This window comes from Carcharodon carcharias, chromosome 7 (genome assembly GCF_017639515.1).
Source record: "Carcharodon carcharias isolate sCarCar2 chromosome 7, sCarCar2.pri, whole genome shotgun sequence".
NCBI lineage: Eukaryota > Metazoa > Chordata > Chondrichthyes > Lamniformes > Lamnidae > Carcharodon > Carcharodon carcharias.
The window spans coordinates 161,197,933-161,221,998 of NC_054473.1; the positions used below are offsets into that span (position 1 = coordinate 161,197,933).

General features: G+C 46.8%; 1 protein-coding gene across 3 annotated transcripts in view; it reads right to left on the bottom strand.

Moving 5' to 3' along the window:
* Positions 1 to 23,144, bottom strand: part of tmem231 (transmembrane protein 231) — an 84,998-nt gene extending 61,854 nt beyond the window's left edge. The window contains exon 1 of one of the 3 annotated variants that reach the window (XM_041191300.1): positions 12,260 to 12,403. In XM_041191300.1, coding sequence (XP_041047234.1) covers positions 12,260 to 12,341 — 82 coding nt within the window. In that variant the 5' untranslated portion in view covers positions 12,342 to 12,403. Of the gene's footprint in view, positions 1 to 12,259; positions 12,404 to 22,705 lie in introns of those variants that run through there. The other 2 variants (XM_041191298.1, XM_041191301.1) reach the window with 2 other exon arrangements.
* Between the last annotated feature and the right edge of the window lie 922 nt (positions 23,145 to 24,066).

Consider the following 24,066-nt stretch of genomic DNA (forward strand, 5'->3'; position numbering starts at 1 on the left):
GGATCTGCAGACTCCTTGGGGTCAGCTGAGACTTTCCAGAAAATTCATGACACAGAGATTGTGGGTGGGAGATGGGTGTGTGACCACCCAACATGCCATGTGGTAATCTCCCCATAATTCCTTGTGCTTGGATCCTCAAACCTCTCTCAGAGCTCTGCCCCCACCTCCTGCTCTGCTTGTGTGTTTTACTCCTCTGCTGTGTTCCAAAGTCACAAATAACATCCGATGTAATGTGATAAAGGTAAGCTATCCCTCCTCATCCTTCTCAACCTGTCTGCAGCCTTTTATACAGATGATCACACCATCCTCCTCCAACACCTCTCTACTGTCATCCAACTGGGTGGAACTATTCTCACCTGGCTCTGTTCTTATCGATCTAATCGTAGCCAGGGAATCATTTGCAATGGCTGCTCTTCCTGCTTCTGCACCATTACCTCTGGTGTTCCCCAAGGACTTATCCTTGGCCCCCTCCTCTTTCCCATTCACATGCTGCACCTGGGCGACATCATCCAAAGGCATAGCTTTAGTTTTCACATGTATGCTGATGACACTCTACCTCACCTCCACCTCTCTCACCTTCTCTACTGTTACTAAATTGTCAGACTGCTATTCCAACATCCAGTACTGGATGAGAGGAAACTTCCTCCCATTAAATATTGGGAAGGATAAAGCCATTGTTTTCAGTCCCCACTCCAAACTTTGTTCCCTAGCTACTGACTCCAACCATCTCCCTGGCAACTGTCTGAGATTAATCCAGTTTTTTGCAACATTAGTATCACGTGACCCCAAGGTGGGCTTCCAATCTCATGCTGGTGCCTAAAACTGCCTATTTCCATCTCCCCTGTCTGAGCCATCTGCTGCTGAAACCCTCTTTCCTGCCCATTGTTTCCTCTAGGCCTGACCGTTCCAAAGTACTCCTAACTAGTCTCCCATATTTTAAGCTCCCTAAACTTGAAGTCACCCAAAGCTCTTCTGTCCAGATGTTAACTTGCAGCAAGTCCCGTTTCCCAAGTTCCATTCCCCTATCACCCCTGTGCTTGCTGACCTACACTGACTCTCAGTCAAACAACATCTTGATTTTAAAATTTGCTTCCTTGTTGTCAAATTCCTTCATGGCCTTGCCCCTCTCCATCTTTGTATTATCCTCCAGCTCCACAACTCTCTGTTATATCCATGCTCATCTAATTCTGCCCTCTTGTCCAACCCTGGTTTTAATCGCTACACCATGGTGGCTGCGCTTACAGTTGTGTCATGAAGCTATTAATATATATATATTATTGGAAAATAGTTTTCTTTTAAACTAGAGGTTTAGTCTGTGGGTGTGTCTTAATTGGATTAAAGCCAGCTTGTCTGGGTACTTTGATTTGTACTAGTTTTGATATATAAGAGAGATAGAATGTATTTGCATTTTTTGAGTAAAGCATTCAAGAAATTAGGTGAAAACTACCACCTAGCTAGCAGATACCAAGCAATATGTTTATATTACTAATAAAATTGATACTATGAAAGAGGTTTTATTGTTAAAAGGTGGAGTTCAAAGAGGCTGGTGATACAATGAGAATTTACATTCAATGAGCAATGCTAGGTATAACAGTTTTGTGTGTGTAAGGCAGAGGCAGTGTGAGATCAAAAGCAGCTATAAGCCTCCAAGTGTCTCCACAGGAACCAAAGTGAAAAGAACCTCATTTTGAATTCAAAAGGTGAAAATGCTTTGCCTGGTGTTTGGTTAAATCTATGAGTTGCTGTTGCCTTAATGGACATTAGTTTGGGAATTTGTTAAAAGTTATGGTAACAGTACTTTGTAGCCAAGTATCTGTTTCATGTGCTGTAACTTAATAAACTGTTTCATCTAGTTTAATATAAAACCTCTCAAGAACTGGTGATCTGATTCCTGAATTTAGAGTTGCATCTCAAACATAACACTTAAAACTATAAGTTATGACAGTTATTTAAAGTTTCCCTCTGGGATTTTTAAATAACTCAGCTTTACCAACTGCTCAGTCATAACCGTTGCCTAGGCCCCAAGCTCTGGAATACCTTTCCCACACCTCCCCAGCTCTCTATCTCACTTTCCTGCTTTAAGATATGCTTAGAACATACCTCTTTGATTAAGCTCCTGGTCATCTGTTCTGTTATCTCCTTATGTGCCTCATGTGATACTTTGTTCTATAATGGTCCTGTGATGCACCTTGGGATGTTTTATTACATCAAATGCACTATATAAATATAAACTGTTGTTGTTGAGAAGCAGACACAGCCATCTTACTGATGTAAAGAAATACCTGTTAAAAGTATTGTTAAAACGCTGCTTACATGCAGCACTTTCATTTTATGAGTATTATCTAGAACTTGTAAAATAAGTTAAATGGAGGGAACTATGATTATTAAACTATTTTAAAAGGGGTCCTTAAACCAACTACTGGCAGCTTCTTGTTTCTTAGGGTGACCGGCTTGGCCTCCTGTTGGCATCTCCTGCTTCTTGAGGCTGGGATTGGGCCTGGGTCCAGGCTGTGCGGGTAACTGGCCAGCGGTGCTTATGCATTTTGGAGTGGGTCCAGCACTGGCACACAGTGCAGTTTACTTTGCAGCTCTGGCAGAGGGTTGTGGCCCTGTTCCAGTTTTGTAGGAGTAGGCCCTGAGCATGCTGCACTGGTCATACTGAATTTAAGAGTTTTTTTTTCAAGCATTTTCAGATATGGTAATACAGTTTTTGTAAAGAGTTCTGACTTCTAACAAAGTAAATAATTATATAATGAGGTTTATAAATCAATTGTCCATCTACATTATTGGTTTAAAAAAAGCTACCCATAATTTATATAGCAAATCTCTTGATGTTTATCGTCTGATTGTTTTTCTGTATGCTTTCATAGGATGTGGGTGTCGCTGGCATGGCTAACATTTGTTGCCAATCCTCAAACGCCCTTGAACTAAGCGGCTTGCTAGGCCATTTCAGAGGGTAGTTAGGAGTCAGCCACATCGTTGTGGGTCTGCAGTCACAGGTTGGCCAGAACAGATAAGGACAGCAGATTTCATTCCCTAAAGGACATTAATGAACCACATTTGTTTTTATGACAATCAACCTTGGTTGTCATAGTCGAGCTTTATATTCCAGATTTATTAATTGAATTTAAATCCCACCAGCTGCCGTGGTAGGATTGGAACCCATGACCCTAGGCCTTTGGATTACTAGTCCAGTGATATTCCCACCACGACACCACCTCCCTTCTTTATGAAACGGTGGAGTAGGCGTTTCTCAGTGTGGACAGTGATGCTAGGGTAAAGGACTTCTCCTCGTGGCTGGAGAGGAACTTGGAGTGGGAGGTGGGGATCCAGTTGTCGTGGTCCACTTGGGAACCAGCGACATATGAAATGGGGCACTGGCATCAGTACTCAGGGAAGAGTGAGGTATTTTGTTGGGATAGGCTCCACATAAACCAGGTGGAATCAGTATTCTGGCCAATTGTATAACTGGGACTGTGGACAAGGCTTCAAACCAATGGGCACGGAAGCAGCAGGGGGTGGGGAGGAGGGTTCAGACGAAGGGAGATTAGGAATTGAAAAAGAAAGATCAAGGCATCAGAACAGTATAGCAATGTGGGCAAAGACAAGCAGAGTGGGATAGGAAGAGACAGAGAGTTTAGCAAAAATTTTAGATCGGCAAATAAGGGCTTTGCAGGGAATAAGAGTAAAAAATTGAAATTGAAGGTTCTTTATCTGAATGCACAAAGAATCTGTATTAAGATAGATGAACTAGAGGCACAATTGGATGTAAATGATTTAGATTTAATCACCATTACAGAGACATGGAGCAGGATTTTGAGGTCGGCAGGCCCGGGAGCAGCTGGGAAACAATCCGCTACCCGCAATCGGCCCCTGACCCGGCCCCTGGCCGTGATTTCACGCTGGCAGGTCAATTAAGGCCCGCCCAGCGTGAAACGTGGCTCATCACTGGTCAGGAAGGGCTGAGCGGGGCGGGAAGGACTGTCTGCCGCCAGGTCCAATGGCAACTCAGCAGCTGGTCTAAAAACAGCCCCGGCAGTCCCTAGAAGGCTGCCACGGAAGAATGTCTGTTGTGCGTTAGCCGCACTCGACTCCATCACTCAAGTGATGGAGTCGAGTGCGGCTGGAGACGGTAGATGGTAGGGCAGGTCAGATGCGAACTCAGCAACCCGCTTTTCGGATAACTGCCTCACCATTCTGCTGGAGGAGGTGGCTGCCAGGAGGGACACCCTTGTCCCCAGAGATGGGAAGAGGAGACCAACGTACCTCACCAAGAGGGCATGGGAGGAGATGGCAGTGCTAGTGAGCAGCCATGAGGTAATGCAGCGCACGTGGGTACAGTGCCAGAAGCGGTTCAATAACCTGCTGTGTTCAGGAAGGGCGGGTACCGTGTTGGCATGGATCAGTGTGCTTAAGTGTTAAGGTGTGGCCATCCCCCTGTGGACCTCAGGGGTGCTAAAGTCTGAGTACCAACTGTCAATGACACCAGAGCTGGTTAAGAGGGTGATCCCTGGCTGCTTGAACTGAGTGCTTAGCGGCTCAAGCCATGACTTGGATGTGTCCTGCAAGGCGTCCCTCAGCTCGGGTTGGCCAGGCTACAATGGTTTTGCAAGTAGAGAGTGGACTAATCAATGCTCCTCCTATCCTTTCAAGAGAAGACAAGCCATAACCAAGCAGAGAAGCAACCTAAAGATGGAGGCCCACCCAACCTTCTGCTGCTCAGCAGGTTTGAGCAGCATACCTTCGAGCTCGAGAGCCGGCGCACTCCCCATGCAACCAGGCGTGGAGAGGTGGAGGTGCCAGGCGAAGGTAAGAGCGCAGTGCAGAGGTGAGAGTTTTGGATTGTTCAACCATTCTAGTGTAGTCTCTTCATTGATGGGATCCTTGTTCTCCCTTTTAGGTTCGCTAGCACGCAATCACTCTGTGGAGCTGAAGGGCCACCCCGATGCCAGAGGGCTTCACTTGCACCTGCGTCACACCTGTTGTCTGAAGTGGGCACCAGCACAGATACTAGCACCTTGTGGGCATTAGATTGGGAGCTAGAACGTCAGTGCACACTGGTGGGGGCACTTCACACTCACTTGAGGTGCAGGCAGAGGTAGAGAGTGCATAGGGTGCCAGCAGTCGAAGGACTGCTGGGGACCAGGACAATGCTCAGTCAAAGGTAGATGATGAACCTCTGGAGTTGTCCATTAGGCAGCAGATGCTGAATGTCCAGCGAGATGTGCGGGAGGATCTGGCGGAGATCCATGAGGGTATGCATGCCATGGTCTCCATAGTGGAGGAGTACATGCAGAGTGTGAGAACTGCGTTGACCCTCATGGCCGAGCTCACTGCCTCCTCCATTGAGAGTGGTGACTCTCATGAAGAGGCAGCTCCAGGGACAGAATGAGGAGTTCCTGGGGTTGCGCTTGGGCCTGCAAGCCCTCACACAGGCACTGACCTCAGGTAGTCAGTGTCAGTGTGGGAGATGGGTGGGGCATCTAGTACCCCAGCTAGGTGCCCGTCCATCAATGGTGAGCAGGGAGGTCCAGAGTGACTCACATTGGCGCACGAGCTGCTTGTCATCTCTATGGGCTTCTCTCAGGGTGCTCCTGGTGATGGCAGCAGCACCTCCACCCCTCCGCCAGTAACCGTGGCATCTGATGAGGCTGCAGTAACTGGGGAGATGCCAACCTTGGCAATGGCCACTCCCTCCCAGGCAGGGCCAGCAGAGGCTCCACTGGCGAGAGGACGACCACCAAGGTCATCAAGGCCAACCAGCAGGCTGTCTCCAATGCCGGTGCCAACAAGAGGAGGGCACCAAGGTGTAGCACTCGCAAACTTAAGTTGAAGGCACCATGAGCACAATAGGGACAGTTCACGGATGATTTCCTGTTCATTTACATTTGCTTTATCTTTACTGGTCTGGGAATGAAAACCAGAGAAGGTTACGTCATTTTTTTGGATTGTTAAAATGAGATCAATTTTGTTTTTGTTGTAATGGCCTGAGTATGTTTCACGTTTTATTTTCTTGGTGCAGAGTATGCCAGTATGTAATGCTGGACATGAGTGGCTATTAACTTTATTGCACAGGTACCGAGTGGATTTTGGGTTCAAATGAAAGGGTCATTTCAGACACTGGGATGGAGGCAGCAGCCCTGGCATGAGGTGAAAGCAGATCTTTGGCAGCCAAGCTGAAGGAGCATTGAATCAAGGCATCCCTGCCTCCCTGGAAGTTACCGAGGTCTGCCTCCACACCCTCAGCGTTCTCACCATGCTCCTCTTCTGACTCACTGCTGGACTCATCATCTGTGGCCTGTGCAGCTGCGTCAAATTCCTCTTCCTCCAGTGGGTCCCCCTTGCCTGTGCAAGATTGTGGAGAGCGCAGCATGCAACCACTATCAGTGACACTCGCTCTAGCGGGTACTGTAGTTCCCTGAACGGTCCAGGGTTCAGAAGTGCATCTTGAGAAGACCTCTGTCCTTGGGTGGCGGAGAGGCATCATGAGCCACCTCTTCAACCGATAGCCCTTGTCACCCAGCAGTCATCCATCCAATCGGGCTGGAGCACTGAAGAGCCTTGGCACCTGAAAGTGTCTCAGGATATAAACGTCATGGGAACTGCCAGGGTGCCTTGCACAGATTTGCAGATTCTGCATTCTGTGATCACACACTACCTGCACGTTCATGGAGTGGAAGCCCTTCCTGTTGCCGAAGGCACCTGGCTGACCTGCTGGCATCTTGATGGCCACACGTGTGCAGTCTATTGCACCCTGGACGCGGGGGAAGCCAACAATCGCTGTGAAGCCTCTGGCTCACTCAGCCTGGCTGGCCTCATCCTTACGACAAAGAATAATGGTCAGTACCCACCTGAACAAAGCTTCTGGCACCAGCTTGACGCAACTATGGACAGCTGTTTGGGAGACTCCACACTGTCCCCTGGAAATAGCTGACATAGAAGTTGAGGGCCACTGTGACCTTCAGAACAACAGGCATGAGGTATCTACCAACACATTCGGAGCTGATCTCAGGTCCAATCATCTGACAAATGGAGGTCACTGTCTCTCTTAAGAAGGAGAGCCTCCTTCGGCATTGCACCTCAGACATATTGAGGTAGCTGCATTGCCACCTGTAAACCCTGGCAGTAGGATAGTGGCATCTACTGCGGTCCCTTCCACCTTGGACTTTCTGCTGGCCCAGTGCCCCTTATGCCTGCGCCTCTCCTCACACAGGTCGCTCCCCTGGAAGCTGGGACACCTGGCCTCCTCTCCCTTCTGTCCCTCTTTTCCTCCTCAGAGGAGGTGCCACTAGCAGAGACCACAATTACCATGATAACAGCAGGCTGTTTGATTCCTGGATGGGTCCACATGGGCTGAACCCTCCAGGGACCTTGGAGACACCAAGGAGTCCTGAAATGAAGCTTGGAAATGTGAAGAATGAAGCCCCAAACAGAAGCTGCCAAGTACCAATATGTCACCAGCAGCAAACTATGTACCAAACTCCCCACCACTGACACTGGCAATGCTGCTCACCCCTTTTATCTCACCCGTGGATGAGGTTTTTGAAAATGTTGGCTGGTCGCCTACCCATTTGGTCCGTGCTATGAGCACTAAATCGCACGGGCAACGAAAAATCGCAATCAATTGGCTTTTTAATGGCCTGAAGTGGCCTCTTAATGGCGGGCACAGTTCCAACACCCACTCACACCCACCAACCAAAATATCGTGTGAGTGCACGGTCACATCGGGATGCTATTTTACGCTCGATCAGGTCGGGCGTGTGCCCATCCACAGGACATAAAATTCTGCCCATTGTTACAAGATGATCAAGGCTGGGGAGTAAATATTTCAGGGTGAACAATATTTTGGAAAGACAGACAGATGGCAAAGGAGGTGGGGTAGCCCTGATAGTAAAAAATGACTTAAGGATATAAGTGAGAAACAATCTAGCCTCAGAAGATCATGGAGTAGAATCAGAATGGATGGAAATTAGGAATAGAGTTGGAGTAGTTTATAAGCCTCCTTAGCAGTAGTTACACCATTGGACAAGAGCATTAAGCAAGAAATTATTGGAGATTGTAACAAAGGAAATGTATTAATTGTGGGGGATTTTAATATTCATATTGTCTGGGACAACCAAATTGGCAAGAATGGTCAAGAAGATGACTTTGTAAAAGGTTCTCGTGACAGTTTCTTGGAACAATACGCTGTGGAACCGACCCGGGATAAAGCTTAGATCTAGTACTGTGTAACGAAACAAGGTTAATTAGTAATGACATAGTGAAAGATCCACTGGGAAACAGTGATCATAATATCAATGAATTCCATGTTAATTTTGAAAGTTGCATACTCCAATTGCAAACAAGAATCTTAAACTTAAATATAGCCAATTACAGAACTAAGGGGAGAACTGAGTAAATAAGCTAAAAGGTATGGAGGTAAATGAACACTGGGAAACATTTAAAGGAATAATTCAAAATCTTCAACAAAAGCTGGGATTTTCCACTTCCGCCCCGGTGGGCATCATGGCAGGTGGGAGTAGAAATTAACACGCGAGTGAAAATATTAGTTTCACATCGGCGGGAAAACAGGTTCCGTTCCTGGCTTCAGGGGCACTGCACATTTCCTGCCACGCCACGTTGGGTACGTCAACTTAATACATTTGAATATCATGCATACTCATTATAATGGCTGCTCGCCGGAATCAACCCCCACACTGGATCAACAGGCCACGTCGGCATCAAATTAGACTGACGTGTTTCACAACCATATATAAGCAATGTGCACCTGGCGACCTGTACTTTGCTTGTCGAGGTTGATTCGCCAACCTTGCATTGCGCAGCATTCATGGCACTTAAACTCAGCACCAGGCTTTGCAGGCAGCATCACATCGCTTTCCGGGTTATTATAGGCAAAGCTCTACCTACCCGATTGGCAGTAAGACTTGTAATGTGCTGCAGGGCAAGGGCTCTACTGGGGGTGAGGGTGGGGGAAACAGTGGCAAAGGTTGCACTCAGTCACATGACTAGGGGAGTGCAGAGTAAAAGCGTCCTCTGGGCCAGAATGGGGAATAGTGTTTTACAGAGAGACATAAACAAGTTGGGACCAGAGGGAAGATGGTGGAGTGAAAGAGCATTTCAGTTTACATTACTGACCTTGCAAAGACTGTCCTTGTCCTAGTCCAGGGAAGGGGAAGGCATGTCAATCCAATGTTAATTGTTGTTAGCAGAGCGTGATCATAACATCAGGCATGTCGGTCTGGGGATTTGTTTATATAATACTGAGCTGCAGATGGCACACCCACAGTCAGGAGAGCCTCTGCAGACTATAGCTGGGGAAAAGGTAGTGTAGAGGCATTCGGAGGCCTCATGGAGGGGTTCTCTATACTTCACTGTGCAATAGGCCTCAAGATGGGGAGATATATGGTCCACATGGGGCATAGGCACATCCACCTGAATCAAGGGGTACATAAGAAATAGGAGCAGGAGTATGCCATTCGGCATCTCAAGCCTGCCCTGCCATTCAATAAGATCATGGTTGATCTGCCTCGGCCTCAACTCTTCTTTCATGCCAGCTCCACATTGCCCTCAGCTCCCCGATACTTCAAAAATCTATATACCTCCTCTTTAAATACTTTCAGTGATCTAGTCTCCACAACTCTTTGGGGGTAGAGAATTCCAGACACTCACTACTCTCTGAGAGAAAAAAATTCCTTCGCATCTGTTTTAAATGAGTGTCCTCTTATTCTGTAACTATTCTGTAATCATGTCCCCTAGTTCGAGATTCAGCCAAGGGGTAACACAGAGATATCCACCACAATCACAATGGGATCACGGATTGGAGGGGGAGGCTTGTTAGGTATTGGAGGGAGGGAAACCTGAACAGTATGATCCTCAGGACGATGGGAGGGATTTCCAAGCTGGTCTGGTCGTAAGACCTCAGCACCGTCTTGCAACCTGAAGCAAAAGCGTAGTACAAAATTAAACTGAAGAAAAACTCTGCTAGTGAGGACTCTGAAGGCTGTTTGAATGAGCAGTGCACTGGACTGGGGGTGCTTGTAAAGGGGCACCCAACTGAACTGTGTATTCCCAAATGAGGAGCGATGCACGGTTGAGCTACGTTAGGAGTCTTTCAATGACAATGCAGGGAATTAGGAGAGTGAAGCAATGACGCGCATTCATGTGAGGCTAATCCAGAATAGTGGCACTAATCGATCTCTTTGCATTAACCCATTGTTCCCCAGCATGGAAATTCCCCAAAGTAATAACGCAGTCAGGAGCATTTGAGCAATTGATCAAGCTGCAAATGCTTGTAAAAATCAGGGGCTCAGAATTTTGGCACTGGCAGGTTCACAGAGGAGAAGCTTCAGCAACCCCACAAATGATCTCAGTTCCTCACTAAACATGAGTTCCTCAAGTATATTCCAAAGAGTGTGATCTTAGATTTTTTTTTTTCATTTTCATTCATGCGATGTGGGTGTTACTGGCTAAGCCAGCATTTATTGTCTATCCCTAACTGTCCTTGAAAAGGTGGTGGTGAGCTGTCTTTTTGAACTGCTGCAGTCCATGTGGTGGTAGGTACAGCCACAGTGCTGTTAGGGAGAGAATTCCAGGATTTTGATCCAGCGACAATGAGGGAACGGAGTGCAGTGAATAAGGATTCCAATGCCTGGCCAGAAAGCAGCACATCCAAGTGCCTGGCCAAAGCAATCTCATAGCAGTCAGGCATGTAAAGGGGTTGTTGGGGGGGTGGGGAGACCACCTTGAAACGTACCTTGCACTGGACAGCATCTCAGTGGTGAATAGATGTCGGTGCTGGAACCAAGCCCTTGAACCCATAGTCACTCACCAGTCATCAACAGAAATATGACTTTTGGAGGCTCATGTTAACTCATGCCCTTTTCTCATTGATGCTGCAGAGAGGAGACCTTCAGGAAGATGGAGGCTGGATTTATTGCTGCCTGCACAATTGCATGTAGGCAGGAGAGAAGGCAGAGAACATTGCGATGGTAACACCAGGCTCACCAAAGGGAGTAGCTTTACCCTCATGAGCTAGGGACAATAGGGGCCCCTCCTGGCACAGAAGATGAGGCTCACAGAAACATCGTGCATAGGTGGCTCTCAAGACCAAGGGTGTACAGAACACGCATGTCTTTTCTGCAGATAAATGAGAGATAATGTTACCGGCACCACCACATGTCCAGGGATCTGGTATTTCATACCTGCCACATTCTACAGGAGTTGATGCTATGGGGACTGGAAGGACATCCATTGCCAGTGCCTCTGAAAGTCACTGCTACTCTTAACTTCTGCGCAAATGCATCTTTTCAGGGCTCCACTGAAGACCCCTGCAGGATCTCTCAAGCTTCCACCCACAAGTGCATACAGGAGGTAAGTGACAACTTTTGCCAAAGCCCCAATTACATTGACTTCATGAGAAATCAAGCAAGCAAGGACCCCAGAGCACTAGGCTGTGCTGTGATATCCAGATTCCCACAGGTGCAGGGTGCCATTGACTGCACTCATGTGGCTATCAAAGCTCACTGGCACTCCAATATTCCAATTCCACTCGCTCAATGTGCAGCTGTTCTGCGACCACAAAAAACAAATCATTCAGGTTTACATAGGATACCCAGGAAGCTGCCACAACTCATGCATCTTGAGTAGATTGCAGATCCCAGACTTCAAGGGACCACACAGGATCCAGGGGTGGCTCCTCGATGACAAAGGGTACCTGCAAAGGATGTGGCCAATGACGCCCATGCAGCAGCCACAAAATCCAGCTGAAAGAAAGTACAATGATGCTCATACAGTTACCCAAACATTGGTGGAGCATACCAGTGGCAACTTTAAGATGCAATTCCAATGCCTTGACAGATCTGGTGGAGCACTCCACTATACTCCCCAGAGGTTCTCATGGGTCATCATGGCTTGCTGCGCATTGCACACTCTGCCATTGCAAAGGTGGACAGGGGAAGGACTTGGCAGATGCTGAGGAGCTGCATGTCTCTTCCTATGAGGAGACTGAAATAGATGAAGGCTATGAGGTCAAGGAAGCCAAGGATATAGGGGGACGGGCCATAGCACAAGCCAGATGAGGAGGTGTGCACGTGAGGGCTTCATAGCTACCAGATTCCAGGAGCAGGATGACAAGTTGTAATGAGTATCCTCTTGGACAAATGCAGTCCATCATGGGCCCACATAGACACCAGCATTGTTATCCCTCTCATTTCAACTATGCACTTCAATCTGAGAGTAAGTATTCACACATTAAGCTCACCATTGTCTTGTTTCTTTGAAGGATGATGAAGCCTCAGGACATGTGTCCTTGCTGAGATGAGGTGCTGACTGGAGGAAGGCATTTGGCATCCCCAATGTCCTGGGGGTTACCATTGACCAGAAACTGAACTGGACCAACCATGTAAATACTGTGGCTACAAGAGCAGGTCAGAGGCTAGGAATCCTGCGATGAATAACACACCTCCTGACTCTCCAAAGCCTGTCCACCACCTAGAAGACACAAGTCAGGAGTGTGATGGAATACTTCCCACTTGCCTGGATGAGTGCAGCTCCAACAACATTCCAGAAACTTGACACCATCCAGAACAAAGCAGCCTGCTTCATTGGCACATTTTGCACAAACATTCATTCCCTCCATCACCAACGAACAGTGGCAGCAGTGTGTATCATCTACAAGATGCACTGCAGAAGCTCACCAAGGCAGCACCTTCCAAATCCATGACTGCTACCATCTAGAAGGACAAGGGTGGCAGATACATGGGAACACCACCACCTGGAAGTTCCTCTCCAAGCCACTCACCATCCTGACTTGGAAATATATTGCCATTTCTTCACTGTCGCTGGGTTAAAATCCTGGAACTCCCTCCCTAATGTCACTATGGTGTACCTAACCACAAGGACTGCAACTGTTTATGAAGGCAGCTCACCACCAACTTCCCAAGGGGAATTAGGGATGGGCAATAAATATTGGCCTAGCCAGTGACGCTCACAACCCATAAATGAATTTAAAAAAAGATGTCAGAAGGTGCTGCCTCTCCAAGCATCTCCCCAGCATCCCAGTCGCTATGGCAGCCTAGTAGAAACAGGAGCTGCTCCACAATCCTCACTCGACTTGTAGCTGCATGCCTTCAGTCTGACAAAGCTCATCAAGGAGATCCATCTCCAGCCAATGCACAATGCATTCTGTGCAACCTTAATGGTGATACCAATAGGTCACATTTGGACCAAGGCAGCTGAGGAGGTTCCGCAGGGTTAATCCATTTTGAGATCACTCAGTCCTGTGTATCACCTTCTTCTCCATCACTCTGACATCCAGCAATCTGTGAGGGGTGTTGGCCTGCATTTATCCTCACCTTTCCATGGATGTGGACCACCTGAGGGTGACAATTTTCACACACTTGCCTGCCAGACATTAAAGTGCCTCCTCTTTAACAAAACAATCTGCCCTCATAGCCAGCCCTGGCTCTTGCGAACTCCAAAATACAAAGACACCATGAAGCCCTTAAGGTCACACTTCGTTGATAATAAAGAGCATACTTCAGCTTCACTACATTCTTACTCCTATCCCATTTTTCTGCTCAGCGTTGTCTAAAGCTACCAAATGCACTTCCAGAGCATGCTCAAAGGCTCCACTGACCGCCAGATATCACCATTTGGATTTATCATCACTGACCTTGGCTAGTGTTTAGGTGAGGGGAACGCTATGCAGAACATATGACACAGCGTAGCATCTCTACATTGTGATGAAAGCCTTGTGGCCGCAATACAGACAACTGCAAGGTGAGAAATGCTCAAGGTTATATGTTCGAGCACCAGGACAATACTGTGGCTGCGAAGGGCAGAGTTCCGGCACGCTGAGGTGGCAAGGTGCTCACGCTTATTGGTGAGCTTAGCATATGTACACTCAAGAGAGTCAGCAACGCGCTAGGCAGAAAGGAGCGCACAAGTTTTGAGAATGGGGTCATAGGTTGAAAAACCTGCCACATGACAGAACACATGGATTTCCAGGATATATTACCCTTCTCCATGCATTAAAACATCTCTCCTTGTACACTACACCTTCACCTTACAATAATGCAGACGAGACAGGTGAAAACCTCAGCCTCAATCTTACACAGCCAAGAATGAACATGACGTGACATGACCCAGCAAGGCATGTGAACGATAAGTAGGGGGGAGGGACCATGATGTCACACCTAATTAACAACAACACAGCTCATCATAAAGAGATATACACAAGAGGAGATGTGAAATGGGTGCAAGTCTATTTACACTGGTGAAAATTATATACATGTGGTTAATAACCAGGCCACAGTCATGCTCTTAATATCTCTTAATTTTCCTAACCCCACCGCTATGTCTTAGTGCATCACCGACATCCACAGCGGAGGTGGATGCAGCCTGCTGATGACTACGCCCTGTTGTCTGTGATGCATTTGGCGGGCATCCCCCAGAAACTGAGACTTAGAGGACCCCAGCCTGCCTTGAGTCTCCTGCTGCGAGGCAGGTACACCATCCTCGGCCTATGGAGCTGAAGCTGATGGGAAGAGGGGATTGGGATCCACTGGACGATCCCGAAGTCACCTAGGTGGATGGCCCTGGGGGTCCAGCTGCTGCTCTTCATCCCTATAGGTGCCGAGGGCCCCTGACTGACTCCTTGAGGAGAATGGGCAGCTAGAGTGAGATCGAATTGCTCCACCCACTTTCACATAGCCACTGAAGAATGTCACCAATGCCTACACCGAAGAAGTGCAACTCCCAGTGCAATGCAGGACCTATGTCCTGGACCAAGGTCTCCATGGTGACAGCCATCCTACCAATGTTGACCTCAGTGCATTGGCATGCCAGCGCTATCACCTCAGGCTGAGCACAGATGGACTCCTCCATTGTACGCTGAAATCTGAGGAATGCAGCTGACAACCCTTCCTGATGTTCCCGTGATTGTTCCTGCAGTTCAACCAAGTTAGTCATCTGACTCAGACTGAGCTGAATCCTGGCCTCCAGCAGTTCTTCGAGTGCTAGCTACCTTAGATGTCCCTGTCTCCACCTGCTATGGCCCAGATTCTGTGCTGTGCTTACCAGATTGTGACCCCAAGGCTGCTCTAGAACTAGGTCTCACCGAGGTGTGTCTCGCCCCACTGGTGGAGGGTGTGGGTGAGCACTGTGATGGATCCTCTATGGTGCTATCCTCTAGTTCTCCATCCGAAGTGTACTTGCTGCTGGAGATCAGGACCTGGCTTCTTGATGCCCTCAGGCACTTTCCAGAATGCCTAAAAAGGAAAGTAGGGATAATTAGTGCATAGCAGGTGACCGGAAGACACAACAATGCACTCACAATATCACTGTCAGAGAGATGAGCTGGTGCAGGGCTCTCACTTGGATATGCGCTGCCAACCTCATCATTGCCACAGGCACAGTCCCGGCCCTCTTCGTCCTGCGTGATGGCATGCTCTTCATAGGGAGTGAGGGCCTTAATTTCTGCCATTCCAACCCTGGTCTGGGACCTCTCCTTCCTATTGTGTGTGACCTCATCCTAAATAAAAATAAATGGAGCTTGTGGGCAGGACGCATGCCAAGGCAGATGATAAAGATGCCTGCCTTGTGCAGATGGTGAGTGGATCCATGTATGTGATGAGGACGCAAGCTGCACAGGATATGAGCCCAGATGGAGATGTGAAGGTATGTTTGAGTGTGAGTGGTGATGGGTCCTTGAGCAGGCAGTGTGTGAGATCCCTGTGGAGTGTCATCCTGCGAATGCCAGATGGCTTGTAAGTGTGAAAGTTGAGAGTGATGAGATAGTTGACTTACCCTGGCGCAACAGATAAGATCATTCATCCTCTTTCTGCACTGGATAGCTGACCTCTTCTGTGTGGCGCTAGCGCTGACCACCGGTGCCACTGCCTCCCTAGCCGGAGTGGTGAGATTGGTGGACATCCTCCAACCATGACAGGGGTAGAAGACATCTCAACAGGCCTCGGCGGCATCCAGCAGGTGGCCCAGCGAGGCTTACTAAATTTTGAAGCAGCATGCTTCTTCCCTTTGGGGGCCATGTCTTCTGTGGAGTGGTCCTGGGCTGCAGACATTGAGAAGGCTGTGCGCGGATGCAGTTTAAATATGGTGCCTGGAGCAAAGATCCACTGAGGTCACGGCAGGGTGGGCGAATCCGAGGCCACCCATCGCAATCCGACATGTTTCCTGCTGATGCATAATTAAGGAGGCAGGAAGAGGACAACAGTGCGAAAACCCGCCATTGTGCCTGGCGGGAAAAATGCTGCTTTTCACACCCGCCAGCGCATTTAGTGCACAGAAAGGAAAATCCCACCCAAAAATACACTCCAAGTGAGAAAGGCCCATCTGTGGCTCTTTCGGGAAGAATTTGATTAAAAGAAGAGGCTTACGATGTTGGAAAAAAAACAGTAGGAAGTTTGATGATTGGGAGTATTTTAGAAAGCAGCAGAGGGCCACCAAAAGGTTGATAAAAAGGGGAAAAATAGCATAAAAGAGTAAACTAGCCAGAAATAGCCTTTGCATTTTTCATCAAACCTCATCCAAGGGCAGGATGAACCTTACATTATGAAATAAAATAAATATTTGTGGACAGTATTTTTAACAGCTATATTTTCAGGTGATGCATGTTTCCCGACCGATCCCAGGCCCGCTACTCATGCGCGCCCACCAAAGGTAAATCTCAGGCCTTGGTGCCTGTCTGCAGTATATCACCTCTTCATTGGTAATGGCTGGCTTGTGCAGCAGCTTTTTGGCAGAGAGTGTTTAGGCAGCTTTTTCACTCTCCGTTTATTATCAGTGCTAATTGTTAACCTTTGAGTTGGTTAGGAGGTGAACAGCAATGGCAACTGCACTAACTTTTGGCACCTCGTGTGGGGACAGTGAGGCAGCGCCAAGCCAGCAAACCAAGTTCTCATGCTGGAATGTGAGAATCTGGGTTTCCAGTTGTTTCTCATCATCACATTAATTTGCCTTCGCCTAGGGAATTCATGTGTGTTGTTCCTGTATCTGGGTCTTGAGTGACATTAAACTCTACAAGCAGTCTCTCTCTCAACTAAGGAATTAATGACAACCTACACATGGTCTCAATATGTGTGCGCTAGTTCATTGAGAACTTGCCAGCTAGTAGTCGACTGAATGCCCAAAATTGACCTCCCTGTCAGATAAACACAAATGTAAAAACACGTAAAACTGCCAAGCTTGGGCATCATTCCTTTCTGATATTATTGATACATTAATTTGATATAAGTTGCTGTTTCAAACACTCAAAAAGGGGATGTCTACCTGAAGTTTGAAATGATAGTCAAATTTTCATTAAAAGAAACTGGTGCAGTCTAGGTGGTTCAAGTGTATCGAGAAAGAAAGTTTTGGGTATATAAAATTGAACTTTGACAAAACCTGTATGTCTAGCAATACTGATATTTGGATTTGGGATAATTTTGAAATGATAAAATGTCAGGTGCAAAATAACAGGTAATTTTTGTAAAACAAAAGGTAGCCTAAAGTAAAAAAATCAACAACAGAATGTGTAAACAACTGGGACCAAGTGGGAAAATTTAATCTATATTTTTTATCTCCTAATATTGTATTGGCCAGTAAAGTTCCTCCAGGATTCATGAATGAGATAGAATGGGAATTAAAAGGATGTGTAAAATGGAATGAGAATTAATTAAGGATAGTAGAGAGAGGAAAATCACATCATCAAATGGGTATTCTTTTCTAAAATAATTTTTAGTTGAATTGGAATAAATCATCTGGGCACAATCAGCAAAAGATATCAATCTGGTATCAATGTATGTTCTAGCAAAAGGCAGGAAAACATAGATAAGGCCAGTAAATTGGTAGTTTCCTCTTGGAGGTATTTGCATCCTTGCCTATGAAGTTTCTTTAAGAAAACCGCATTTGGTAGTCTGGCCACTACCTAAGACATCAGGACCATGCAGAAAGAGATGAGCAAAGACATTCAGATGGACACCCGTGGCCCGTCCTCCTCCAATCCCATTTCACCGCAACCCCCACCCGGAACCTCTTGGTAAGATCACCTGAATGCCCAACAATGGCTTGTAAGAGATGTCATGTTTGGCATGGTATTGGGATACTAGTTTTATGTATGCAGATGTATTTTATTACAATGAGCAAATAACATCTGGAAATGTATTGTGAATTTGCACTGAAGAACAGATCCTAGATATGCTTAGTTGCTTAATGAAAAGCACAACATGAAATAATTAAAGTGGCTTAACAAAGTGAGATGTTTTAAATCATCAAGGCACAGATACATACTCCATCACAAACCAACTTTGAAACAATCAGGATAAACCTCAACACACTGGTACCTGTGAGAGGGATTGAAATTGAAGTTGAAGCAAAGAGGGTCATACGGTTTGGATTAGGAGAATTGAGGGCTAATGAGAAATAATACTTAGAAAGAATCATCTACATGATGGGTATGGGTAAAGGGAAAACTGGAGGACGGCTGGGCCATGTAATTTAGCAAAATTCCCTATTTAGTGGGAAATAGGACATTTGCATTCTTCTTCTTATCATCTCCACGGACAGTCTATACATAGCCCAGCCAGAACTGGACACATTTTTGCGCCTTGCTGTTGAATTCGGCAAGATCTGCAACAGTGCAGGGTTCCTTTAGCGATAACATTGCAGGAGATGTTGCATAGTCTGTGGCTCAGTTCCACATTCACAAGTTGTCGGGCAGGTTGTATATCCCCATTTGCTTAGTGACACCTTTGAACGACCTACACCAGTCCTAAGTTTGTTAAGGCACTTCCAGGTTGCCCAGTTGCAATTAGCTCCTGGGGGAAGGCTTTCATCTGGTAGAATTTCCATCGCTGGGGGCTGTTCGAGGCTGGTGAGCCGGTCTTTCCACAAGGCGATGCAGGCTTCAGATGGGGTTGATTGTAATGGAAGCTCATGAAGCTCTTCCTTGACTTTAGGCGGCTGAGTGTAGGTGTATGACCATGTAGAGGGTGCCTCTCATCTGATGTTTGACGGGGTCGCTCTTTCTTGCTGGCTACCATTCTTCTTATGTCAGGGGGAGTGATACCCACCAGGATATATAGGCTGTTGGTGTTTGTTGGTTTTAAACAACCTATGATAAATTGGCAGCTTGCGTTCAGAATAGCATCCATCTGCTTAGCATGAGTAGATCTTTCCTATGCAGGGCAGGCGTATTCGGCAGTGGAATAGCAAAGAGCAAGTGCACTGGTTCACAATGTTTTCGAGCTTGCTCCCCATTTTGTGTTAGTGAGCTTATTCAGGATGTTGTTTCGTGCGCTCACTTTTGCCCTTGTCTTTTCAATGTGGTTCTTGAAGGTGAGGCATCTGTCAAGGGTGACTCCTAAATAGATAGGGTGCTCGCAATGCGTCAGTGTTGCTCCATACCAGGTTACTTTAAGCTGGCGTCTGGCTTCACGGTTTCTGAGGTGGATTGCACAAACTTGCGTCTTTGACGGGTTTGCGCGAAGGTGGTTTTCTTCATAGTAGGATGTTAGTCCCTCCAAGTCCTCAGAAAGCGTTTTCTCCACGGTGTTAAAATCAGTGATTTGGGCAGTGACACATAAGTCATCAGCATATGTAAAACGATGTGTGACACCATCTATAGGTTGGTCATTCGTGTAGATGTTGTACAGCAGCGGTGCAAGCATGCTTCCCTGAGGAAGACCATTCTTCTGAATACGCCACCTGCTGCGCTTCCCACCTAGTTCAACATAAAAAGCATGCTTCAGAATCGCAGGTTCTAACAGCTCTGTTAAGTGAATATCTTTTGTCATCTCTAGGATCTTACAGAGGAGACGTCTATGGTTCAATGTATCGTATGCTGCTGACAGGTCTACAAAAACAGCACCTGTTATCATCCCTTGCTCAAAACCATCTTCGATATGGGTTATAACTACACTTCCAGCGGGCACTGTGGAAGGAGGCTGGCAATTTAGGATCGTGGATGAGAGTAAGCTGGATAGCGTACATCCATTCTTCAACTGCTTCTCTGTCGCTGTTAGACTCCTTGTACGGCCATTAGGTACAGTGGCTATTAAAGTCTCCAATGATGATCTGTGGTTTACTGTGCAGGTTGAGTACAGGGTTAGAGAAGCTGAAATCTGTGCCAGGTGGCTTGTACACTGAGGTCACTACTAATTTGCTCAGCTCTACAGTTAGAATTGCGATTTTGTCCTCCTCTGTTTTAGAAGTGGCTTCTACAACTGAACCAGCTCTAACAAATACAGCACTGCCATATTATCGATGAGGTCTTTCAATAACCAGGAACATTCCTGGTATTTTTGGGGTATTTGCATACTGGTAAGTAGGGATGCTCTCCAGCTGTTGGGGCTGGGCATATTTATTGGGGCAGAGGCAAAGGGTGTTTTATTCAGTTTCTGGCTGTGCTATATTTGAGTGAGCTTGTTGACAACATAGAGTATCTCCTTGACAAAACACAAGACAATAAATCTGAAATAGGATTGGAAATGAGGCTGTGTGCCAGTTAACAAAAGAGGAATGCTACAAGGTACAGATTTGCAACACCATCACCCGCAGCAAAGTTCTTGTGGGCCCATTCATGATCACACTTTACAGAACATTACTCACAGCAACTCCATAAACTTCACTTCTCTATAATGGAAAATCATTAAAAGAACTGCAATCTCAACAACAAAAACAACTTTATTTATTTGGTGCCTTTAACATAATAAAACTCCCAAAGTGCTTCATAGGGGCATTATCAATAAAATTTTAACACCAAGCCACATAAGGAGAAACTAGGGGAGTTTGGTCAAAGGGATAGGTTTAAGGAGCATCTTCAAGGAAGAAAGAGATTGGGAGGCAGAGAGGTGAATGGAGAGAATTCTAGAGCTTAGAGCTTTGACTAAGCTGTAGACATAGTCATCAATGGGGGACTAATTAAAAGCAGGGATGCTCAAGAGGCCAGAATTTGAGGAGATGCAGATATCTTGGAGGATCATAGTGCTGGAGGAGATTAGGTAGGGAGGTGCAAGACCATGGACAGATTTGAGCACAGGGTTGAGAATTTTAAAATCGAAGTGCAGCTTAACAATGTAGGTCAGCAAGCACAGGGGTGACAGGATAACAGGACATGGTGCAAATTAGGATATGGACAGCAAAGTTTTGTTTCCACACCCTCCTATTTCTCATCTACATGCTGCCACTCGGTGACATCATTGCAAGTGATTTTCTAGCTGCAGTTAGACAGCTAAAAATGTAACCAGGCAAAGCCAGTCTTACCACACTGGATGACAGTGGAGAGGTGTTGGGGAGGATGGTGTGGTGAACCATGTCAAAGGCTGCAGACATGTCAAGAAAGACAAGGTGAGACAGTTTACCTATCTATATCTCAATTTCTATGTACATAGTTTAGTCATAACCCAGATTTAGCCAATTTGAATGTCAATTTTAAAGACTATTATGACCTTGCAATTTCAGAGGAACATTTCTCGCACATATTGGGCTGACTCACTGATTGCATTCTGACGGTTATCATTAGCTGTAAAAAGGTTTCTCACAACATGCAGCTGTGAAATGCATTCAAATTCAAATAAGTGCTCGAGTCTGTACCAGACCTAGAAAATACCAAGCAGAACATAACATAAGAATTAGGAGCAGGAGTCGCTCATTTTGCCCTTTGAGCCTGCTCTGCCATTTAATAAGATCATAGCTGATATTCTTTCTCAATTTCACCTTCCTACCCTATCCCATATGCCTTAATATCCAATTATCTAAAAATCTGTTTTATTTCCTATAACAGTGACTACATTGGAAAAGTATTTCATTGGCTGTAAAGTATTTCGAGACATCCGTGAAAAGTGCAAATGCAAGCCTTTTCCCTTTTTTTTGAATATAGTCAACAAATTAGCATCCACAGCCCTCTGGAGTAGAGAATTCCAAAGTTCCAAAGCCCTTGGAGGGAAATATAATTTCGCCTCAACACAGTCCTAATTAGTCAACACATTATTCTGAGACTGTGCCAGCCAGGGGAATCATCCTGCTAGCATCTACCCTATCATATTTCTTAAGAGTTTTATATTTCAATGAGATCCCAGCTCATTCTTTTAAATTCTAGGGAATACAGGCCTAGTCTATCAATCATTCCTCACAGGACAATCCCCTCAACCCAGGAATCAGTCTACAAAACCTCTGTTTCACTCCATCCAGGTAAATATATCCTTTCTTGGGTAGGGAGGCGAAAGCTGTACACAGTACCCCAGGTGTGGTCTCACCAAGGCCCCATATAATTGTAGTAAGTATTCCTCTCACAAACATAGCGTGATCACAATTTACAACAGCTTCATGTACACTCTTGAAAATGCAATAAATGCCGAAATTATTAAATGCAGTAAAATGCAGAAAACTTTAGTGCTGGTTGATTTTAATCCAGAACTGCGTTTGTAGTCGTGCTTTTCTGTACTCAAGTTGACAAGTTAAGTGAACATGAGGAAGACCATTCTGCCCATCCACACTCTTTATCAATGTCGACTGGTCCTAACGTACATCCTCCCACCCTTCCTCCCCCACCCCCCGCAACTGCAACAATAATAAATATTAAATCGATCTGATTTTTATTTCGAGCATTCCTAAGAAAGTATGCACATTTATAATATAAACTTAAGAGATCCAAACTTACTGCTAACTAGGCCAATGGTCTATCCCTGGATTAAAATAAATCTCTCACCATGACTCCTGTAAGCAACCAAAAGCGGCGGGATGTACGTGAGCAGCAAAACTATCAATAAGAACAGCGTGGCTTTGGTGAAAATGCTTGTTCTGTAACGAATTAGCGACGGGTGGGAATAAATTTCATAGATGGCCATTTTTAACGAATCCTTTCGGGAAACCGCCAATCTTCTTTAAGGTTGGTGCCAGGTTACCATAGCTTCCCCCAGGCAACGGACGCCAGACTGCAAGCGAGAGTGGTGGGCGGGCCTGTTGTGACTGACAGTAACATTGGCCAACCACAGGACGCCGATGCCTCACGTCACTCCCCCTCCGTCCATCCAATCAGAGTGAGAGGGGGCGGGATTCCTCCCCCTGCAGAGCTGGGCTTGTTCTTCCAGAAGCGCACAATGGTGAGGGCACAAGGAGGGAGAGCCGTTGGAGTGGGTTGGCCGACTTTGGTCGGTGCGGAGTTGCGCAGGAGGGTGCCGCCTCTCTCCTGTTAACGCACAGCATGTTCGTGGGGAACCACGTGGCTAAACCTGGTTCTGGCTCAGGGTTTTGTAGATAGCAGAGCAGCTGTCTCGTTGCGATCTATTGAAAGTCATCCCTCCAGCCAAACTTTTGTCTGCACCCAGTGCTCAAATCTCTCTCTCGCTACACCCCATACGACCACCCTTTGCGTCCTATCAAGGTCGCTCTTCACGGGGAGGACGCGCTTTCCGGAGGCTTGGAGCGGGTGGGGTGTGGTTGAGGGGAGGCACGGAGGTGGACGCTGGGGCTCCTTGCGGAGGACTCTGCCACCTCTGACAGGACCACGCCACGTCCTTCCTCGGGAGGACACGTGGTCGTGCGAAAATTCCTCCTGTGCTTCCTGGTCAGTTGCTGTTCGGGGACTTTGCCGGTCGGTTGTTGTTCTTCCGTCTAAGGGCCAAAGTGGTACCTGAGGTCGTCATAGGGTACTTGACCATTACCCCACTACTCTGCCTCTTTCTCCTCTACCCCGTCAAGTTTGTCCAGTTAATGATTTACCATGTCGCAAAGCAAAAGGGGCGCTGGTTCCCTGGTTGACCATTCCCCCCCCCCCCCCCCCACCCCAACCTTTCCTCCCGTGGTCAATGAGTTCCCCTCAAAGAGGAAGCGGAAAAATTATAAAGTGCGGAGTTCATCAGTTGTCCTCTTAACTAGGTCAGTTAATGAATTGGCCCTTCAACTGCATGCGCCAGTTGGCTTCAATGAGTGTCAGCGGGCTTAATAGGCGCCAAGGGGGAGCATTTGGAGTCGGCGGCCAGCTGAGGTGGGAGCCTTTGCCGGCGAGCATCAAGCATGTGCAGCTAAGCCGATGGCTGGCTGAGGGGCTAAGTCTGGAGCTGGAGACAT